Genomic DNA, 8,540 nt, shown 5'->3' with positions numbered 1-8,540 from the left:
GCCGCGTCGCGCTCTGCGTAGAGCTGTCCGCGCTCTCGCAGCGGCGCAGCCGCCGCTCCTCGCCCGCTGCCCGGCAGAACTTCCCGCCCCGCCGAGGCCGGGACAGCACTGCGCGGGCACTGCCTCGCCCCGCCGGGCTCTTCCTGAGGTGGGCGGCGGGCGATGCCTCTTCTCGCCGGGTGCCTGGCTCCCGGGGCGCGGCGGCGGCGCTCAGCGGCGGCCCCTGCCCCTGCTGCCTGCTCGGGCACGCCGAAAGCAGGTAGGAGCTGGGGAACGGAGCGACTCCGGAGCGTAGGGAGGCTCGGAAGGGATCGGTCCGGGGAAACCCTGTAGCTGCCGGGATGGGGGCAGGGAGTGCTGTCGATGGCTTATTCTCCTCCTCCCACCTATGCGCCCACCCCCCCACTCTCCTTCCCCGTTTAAAATAACGACTAGGGAATGGAATTGCGGGCAGCGCTGGGATCCCGGCTTTCCCAGAACGTCTCCGCGGGCAAAAAGTGGGATGAGGGAGGAGTTTTGCTAATCGTTGCCTTGCTGCCCCCTTAAAACCTGCTTTGCCCTCCCCTTGCAGCTTTGCTCCTGGCCGTTTTCATTGGGCATTTCTTCTTTCTCTTTACCTTCCTCAAAAGGTTTGACTGTAGGTACTAAAGCAGGGATCAACGGCGCATAAAGATGCTGAAGGGTGTTTGGTTGCTCAGTTTGTTAACAGTGGCTGGGATCTCGCAGATAGAAAGTCGCAAACCTGCCAAAGACATTTGCAGCAAGAGCCGCTGCCCTTGCGAGGAGAAGGAGAACGTACTAAACATTAATTGTGAAAACAAAGGATTTACAACCATCAGCCTCCTCCTGCCACCACCATCCAAGATCTACCAGCTTTTCCTCAATGGGAACGCGCTGACCCGCCTGTTCCCCAATGAGTTTGTCAACTACTCCAACGCTGTAACCCTCCACTTAGGCAATAACGACATGCAGGAGATCCACACCGGGGCCTTCAGTGGCCTCCGCACCCTCAAGAGGTTGCACCTCAATAACAACAAGCTGGAAGTGCTGAAGGAGGATACATTCCTGGGGTTGGAGAGCCTGGAGTACCTGCAAGCTGATTACAACTACATCAGTGCCATTGAGGCAGGGGCCTTTAACAAGCTGAACAAGCTCAAAGTGTTGATTCTCAATGACAACCTCCTGCTGTCCCTGCCCAGCAATGTCTTCCGCTTTGTGCTCCTTACCCACCTGGACCTGCGGGGGAACCGGCTGAAGATGATGCCTTTTGCTGGTGTGCTGGAGCACATTGGAGGCATCATGGAAATCCAACTGGAAGAGAACCCCTGGAACTGCACTTGCGACTTGCTGCCACTTAAGGCCTGGCTGGACACAATCACCGTGTTTGTGGGTGAGATAGTCTGTGAAACCCCTTTCAGGCTACATGGGAAAGATGTGACTCAGCTCACGAGGCAAGATCTCTGCCCTAGGAAAAGCTCCAGTGATTCAAACCAGAGGGAAAAGCACCCTGTCATCTCAGACCCACATGTCTCGAAGTTATTGCCCACAGCCAACTCTGCCATCAGTCCCACCAGAGCCCCAAAAGCCAGCCGCCCCCCCAAAGCCAGGAATCGCCCCACACCCCGTGTCACTGTGTCAAAAGATAGACAAATATTTGGACCTATCATGGTTTACCAGACAAAGTCTCCTGTGCCCATCACCTGCCCAGATGGCTGCATCTGTACTTCGCAGAGCTCAGACAATGGATTAAATGTGAACTGTCAAGAGAAAAAGATTAATAATATCTCTGAACTCCACCCTAAGCCAAGCACTCCAAAGAAGCTTTACCTTACCAGTAACTATCTGCAAGTCATTTATAGAGCCGATCTAGCAGAATACAGCTCTCTGGATTTGTTACATCTAGGAAACAACAGAATTGCAGCGATACAAGAAGGTGCCTTTACAAACCTCACAAGTTTACGCAGACTTTACCTTAATGGCAACTACCTTGAGATTCTGTACCCTTCTATGTTTGATGGGCTGCATAGCCTGCAATATCTCTACCTAGAGTACAATGTCATTAAGGAGATCCTGCCACATACCTTTGATGCTCTTAGTAATCTTCATCTGTTATTTCTCAACAACAACCTGCTCAGATCCCTGCCTGACAATGTCTTCGGTGGCACTTCCCTCACCAGACTCAACCTAAGAAACAACCATTTCTCACACTTGCCTGTGAGAGGAGTCTTAGACCGGCTGTCAGCTCTAATTCAGATCGACCTCCAGGAGAACCCCTGGGACTGCACATGTGACATTATGGGGCTGAGGAACTGGATTGAGCAAGTCACTGACCAGAACAGTCACCAGTCAAATCCCCCTGTTGTTATCAATGAAGTCATATGCGAATCTCCGACCAAACACTCCGGAGAGCATTTAAAATTCCTGAGCAAAGAAGCCATCTGCCCAGAGAACCCCAACTTGTCAGAGTCATCTCTCCTGCCCATGAATCAGAACACAGATATGCCCCATCTCCTTGGTATCTCTCCCAGCTCCTATCCGGAAATACACACGGAAGTTCCACTCTCTGTCTTAATTTTAGGCTTGTTGGTTGTGTTTATTTTGTCAGTCTGTTTTGGGGCTGGTCTGTTTGTCTTTGTTCTCAAGCGCAGGAAGGGGGTGCAAAGCATGCCCAGCAGTGCAAACAACTTAGATATCAGTTCATTTCAGCTGCAGTACGGGTCTTACAACACTGAGACCCACGATAAAACCGAAGGACATGTTTATAACTACATTACCCCTCCTGTTGGACAGATGTGCCAAAACCCAATCTACATGCAAAAGGAAGGGGATCCAGTTGCCTATTACAGAAATCTCCATGAGTTTAGCTATAGCAGTCTTGACCACAAGAAGGAAGATCCCACCAGCCTTGCATTTACAATCACTGCAGCTGAATTACTGGAAAAGCAGTCCTCACAACAGGAACCAGAGCTGCTGTATCAAAATATTGCAGAAAGGGTCAAGGAACTCCCCACTGGAGGATTAATTCACTATAATTTTTGCACCTTACCCAAAAGGCAGTTTGCCCCTTCATATGAATCAAGACGCCAAAACCAGGACAGGATAAATAAAACTGTTTTGTATGGAACTCCCAGGAAATATTTTGCAGAACAATCTAAACCAGAGCATCCTTTACTCCAAGGAAAGCTACAAACAGAACCAGACTACCTCGAAGTTCTGGAAAAACAAACTGCGATCAGTCAGCTGTGAGGGGGGCATTGGGAGAAAAAGAAAGATTGTTAAATGAGCTCAACATCACATTTGATTGATTCTGAACTCAGTGCTGGTGTCATCTTTCGCATTCCAAACATTTTCACTTTATAAATAAGGAAGTGAGAGAGAGAAATCAAACCCTTACTGCATAACAGGGACATTATGTTGCTTTTGCAATATTTCCTTTAAGTTATTTCTATCTCTCTCTCCTTTTGACCTTTCTGTAGTAACTGTCATTGCAAATATATGTTTCTGTAATAGATCTTTCATAATTCTTTTTGATTTGGAAGGAAATGAGGAAGAGAGTCTTTCGTTTTTTTGTTTTTTTTTTTCTGTTTTGTTTTGTTGTTGTTGTTTTGTTTTGTTTTGTTTTTCATTTTGAGGTAGAAGCTTAATGTGGCACGTAGAAGATCTCCAAAGATCTTTTTCCTGGACTCTTGACTTTCTTTTGTAAATAATAATATACAGTACAATTACCATGTTTAGCCACTGGGAGTCACTGTCTTGTGTTAAAGTGCCTTTGCACTTGAAGTACGTTATTACTTAATTTTTGCTCTTAGCTTTGATAAATTGAACCTATTTTAATGTGTTGTATTTTTGAATTAAAAAATAAATACCTTGTAAAATGGACTTATATGTCAGCTGCTTTAAATCAGAAGCTTTGATTTATAGAAAAGCTACACTTCTTTAAATGAATCTAATTCTAGGGCCATAGAGACTAAACTGTAATTTATTGAGAATATATATATTTATTTTTCCCCTCTGGGTTTATTTAATGCAACTCACTGAAATCAGCTGAGGATTTAACAATGGACAGCTAAATGTAACAGCTCACTGATAAAAGATGTTTAACCAAACAATTAGTGTCCTTAATTCATTGCACTGCAGTTCTAACACAGTAATGTTCAGAGGTTTAAGATTATTTTCTTATTTAAGAAGGCATTACTCACAAAATTTATGCATTGAATTGGTTATTTTTATATATTATATGACAGTTGATATTTGTAATTTGACTGAAGCTAAAATGTCCTGCTGCAAGATACAGCTCTCTTTTTTTTTCTTTCTTTTTTTTTTTTTTTTTTTTTTTTGGCAGGGACACCAGCAGGGGTCATCCCATGCCTCATTAATTTTGTTAACATACAGGCAAATGAATCAACACCAAAACTAAAATATGAGCCTAAGTCTCTCCATTCCTCCAAATTAAGATAGCAGAGCTCAGCAATGTGCATCATACTAACTTTCGGTTGTCTGAATTGTGTCAAATTTTCTGTCTCTAAAGCAGAAGTAATACTGCAGTAATTCTAATCTCCTAGGAAACATTTAAATCCATTATCTTAAATTTTATAAAATGCTTTAAGTTAACTGCATTCACTTGGCATTCATTTTCTTAGAGCCATCAGTGCACAAATGCAGTATGTCTTCTCCTTTCCCATTAACTCAGGCCTGTTTTACTTCAACCTTTGCCTTATCACCTTCAATTTACATTACCTTCCTGGAGGATATTGAACCCATTTTTATTAACAAGTCAAAATTTATTGCACCTTATTAGCTTCTAAATAATTTTTAGATGCAAACAGTATTGTGTGATTTAAACAAACAGCCCTTATTTGCAACAAAACCAGTTTTGTCTATTGTAAATCCTTATGCAACTGGGATGGTGATCTGCATATAAAGTAGGCCATGCTTTTCAATTCCTTATTAAAGCAATTGATGGAGTCTGAAAGAAGCACACTGTTTCCTTCTCATAAATAGGTTACTGCACATAATAATCCTTTATTATCCTGCAGAGATTGAAGTGGCCTCTGCTGACTGATTTTTAGAGCTTTACTATAGTTAGAAATACAGTATGTACAGCCTGAGAAATTTTCAGCGATAGCATTTGAGCTATAAATGACTACAATCAATGTTGTTCTAATGAAGACTGCCAAAAGGAAGTCACTTTATGTATATAAAGAACTAGAGAGGCTTTCAGTGTGCATTGCCAGATATCTGAGTCATTCAGCAAACTGTCTTCTAATGATTGATGTGACATCTGAGTACATTACCATGCTAACATGTCAGTTCTTTATGCTCCAAGCCCATAGCATCTATGGCTGTCCATTAGGTCAGGTTTAAAACTGAAGTGCCACAATGAAGTACGGAAGAAACAGTCTTCGAAATCGTCTCACTTCAAGAAGTTGAAATGGTATCACATTAGATGAATTCAGAACATTTTGACTAAAATATCATTCATCTTTGAGTGAGGCATTTGTCTGAAATGTGGCCATTCTGTTATGGCTCTTTTTCCTGTGTGCTTAAAAGCATTTACTGCTTAGAAAAGTAGAAGGATGATTTTAAAGCATTTTACGCTATTAACTCTTTCCATATATGATTCTAGTATTGCCTGAAAAACAAGTAGTGCTATATCTGGCACTATAGCAGCTAACATATTGTTGTCTGCTGCTCTTTAGCATACCAGAACCAATTACAGGGTTTGGCTTTTTGCTCAGATTTTTTTTTTTTTTTTTCCTACAAAAATAAGCTTTCAGTTTTATATTATTTTTGAACAACAGACAGAGATATTTGATTTGCTTAGTAACTTCGTTTATTTTGTTTACTCGTTTGAGCCTGACTATTTTTCATGCTTATTTGGGAACACAGCAATATTTTACACAGGTTGCAGTTGCTTTACACTGCCTTTTCTGTTGGAATTTCTTTAGTGACTTGATTTTGTTTTGCATCATCATTACCAACTTAAAAATCATTATAGCTTTAGATCCTCTGTGTTTGCTTTTATATTCTCCAGCTGATGTCTATGAAATAATCGTTTTCAGAAGGTGTATAGGTGACAGATTTCTTTTCAGTTATGCTTAAAGAGATTGGTTTAACAGGGAAAGTGTGTTGGCAGCTTCTGCCCAGAAGGGCTCTACATTTCTTTTGCTGTGCAGTCCTGTAATCTGCTGCTTGTTATGGGAATGCTGTTTCCCTGAGTAATGGCACAATAATGAGTGAAACAAATTTCCTTCATAGCTTGAAAGTTTAAGCTGTGAAAAATTATGTAACCTGTGGTTGTTTTTTGTTTGTTTGTTTGTTTGGTTGGTTGGTTCATTTTTTTTTTACCCAAGGAAAATAGGATGCAAGTTTTTTCGTCCTTCCTTTTCATTTGTGAGAGTACATAAAACAGTCTTTACAGAAACTATGATAGTGAAAACTGAAGCAGTATGAAAACTGCATAGTTATCTTGAGAGCAAATAAGGGATAGTATACATCCAATGCATGAATACACTTTTGAGAAGGACATCATTCTATGTAAGTACGAAGTAAAGCTTGACAAAGTACAGTCTTAGAAACCGGATTTCAATAAGTGACTTCAGTTGTAAAGTGGAAACAGATGCTAACCTTACACTACCAGTACTCAAACTGCCCCATGTTTCCTAGGCAGACATCTGTCTCCTAAGACAATTATGTGGTTTTGCCAGTAGTAGAGCACACCTAGAGGATGGCACATTAATTGCCTTTTTCTGCTGACAGAGCAAGTGCTACTTTTTTACTAACCTGCAGGTCTACTGCAAAACCAAATGCCCCTTGGGAGACCTCTTTCTTTCAGTCTCCCTTTCCCAACAGATTTAATCCTTTCACATCCAGCATTTGCTCATTTCCTCCCTCACTTCTGATTTCTGTACTTCACAAGTCCTCAAAGTGTAGTACACCAACCTTTCCTCTCACTGTCCACCTGGGTGCTTTTCTTTTCTTCCTCAGTTAGCTCTGGAGGAACTGTTTCAGTGTTGAAGGGAATTAAAGACCCTGCTCCATTGGGAGCCCTTACCTCTTCCCATAGCTATTAAAATTCAGAATTAAAGTAGTTGTTTTAGGGCCTCTAGAGTCAATAAAAAAAACCCAGGCCATTCAAATGCGACTTATTCCCTCCCAAAATATATAGCACAAACTGAGCTTCAAATACACCTGCTTTTCAACTTCAGCTGTCTGGGGATTGTAAATTGAGTATTTATTAGATGGCTATAATTCCTTCACAGATTTAGCTTTTAGCCAGTGAGCTTGATCATTTTCTAGCATTTCCACGTATTATTCTAATGAGCAAGACATTTTCATACTGTCCATGAAAGAAATGTTCCCAGTGCAGTTTGGTCAGTGCCTTGTTTCAGTCAAAGGCACTGGCTTTTAATAGCACATTTTTGTGCTGATAGGCAATTATATTGTGTGGTTTATTTAGTTTTCTTTTTCTTCCCATTTTCTATCTACTTTCGAGTTTGTGAAATGAAAATCAAACTTTAGAAAAGTTAGAAGCTGTAATTAGTGGCGTCAGTGTAAGTATACCAGCAAGTTAAATTGCCCAAATGTAAGTCTTCTTGTATACGAATACAAATGCCATAATTTTGAACTGCTCATGAGTGAAATGAGATACTGGAAATGTTAATGAAACTATTTAGGCTCTTGCAGGCTAATCACTGGTACAGTTTATGATTTTTCATATTAGCGTTCTTGTAGACAGTAAATGCCACTTAATAGAGACAAAAGAAAAGAACTATTTCCCAAAGCTCCCCCCCAGAAAACCTGTACATCTCCCAAACCAACAGATAAATTAACTTATGCAGATGATATGACATTTCTTGAATTTTTCCCCTCAGTTTTTCAAAGTAGTCTGTAGGAGAAGTACAAAGTTATTCTTTCATCAGAGGATCATTAAGTCCTTTGGGGTTATTGATCTCATAGCTTTTCTGGGCACAAGGCCAATCATTTTGACCAAAGTTCTTAATCCCAGCTAATGAGGGAGATGGTTAATGAGATGGTTGTTTTTGTTGTTGGAGTGTTGGTTGGATTTTCTGAGGCTGCAGATTAACATATTTATGAATACAGATGAATAGATCATTTGGAATGAAAGACATGTTGAAGCTACAATTGAAGAACCAACCATTCTAAAGATCCAATGGATTCAAGAGTATGAGAGAAGTCTGAAAAACAAGATGATAGAATTAGTTTTCTTCCTGAGATCGTAAACATGGAGGACCCCTATTTGAGTACAGCAGCAGCTTTTGTTACGTAGTATTTAAGATTTAAAGGAGTGAAATTAGAGGGCAGATGCATCTCCATTATCTTCAATGATGTTCAGGTAACTAAAGCATTTTGAATGCGCTTCTCATCTCTGATTGTTAGCTTATTTGTCCATGCATCTAATTATCACTGTTAATGTGCTATGCTTGAAAAAGTAATCAGTGGGAAGCTCAGAAAAGTACAGATACTTGCAGTCTTTCCAAATCTTTTTTATCTATGTTTTTAAAAATACAGTGGATGAA

The 8,540-nt window shown here is 41.1% G+C and overlaps 1 protein-coding gene across 1 annotated transcript; it reads left to right on the top strand.

Annotated features, from left to right (window-relative positions):
• The first annotated feature begins 205 nt into the window (after positions 1–205).
• Positions 206–4,062, top strand: SLITRK2 (SLIT and NTRK like family member 2). Its single transcript, XM_042825092.1, has 2 exons — positions 206–259; positions 630–4,062. Exon 2 carries the CDS (start codon positions 673–675, stop codon positions 3,244–3,246), a length of 2,574 nt encoding a protein of 857 aa, XP_042681026.1. The 5' UTR covers positions 206–259; positions 630–672; the 3' UTR covers positions 3,247–4,062.
• Positions 4,063–8,540: the final 4,478 nt, after the last annotated feature.

The sequence above is a fragment of the Centrocercus urophasianus genome, unplaced genomic scaffold (genome assembly GCF_019232065.1).
Source record: "Centrocercus urophasianus isolate 14NV4802_14NV808 unplaced genomic scaffold, USGS_Curo_1.0 seq_24, whole genome shotgun sequence".
Taxonomy (NCBI): domain Eukaryota; kingdom Metazoa; phylum Chordata; class Aves; order Galliformes; family Phasianidae; genus Centrocercus; species Centrocercus urophasianus.
The sequence above is the reverse complement of the archived record's forward strand: the minus strand, read 5'-3'. Positions and strand labels throughout refer to the sequence as shown.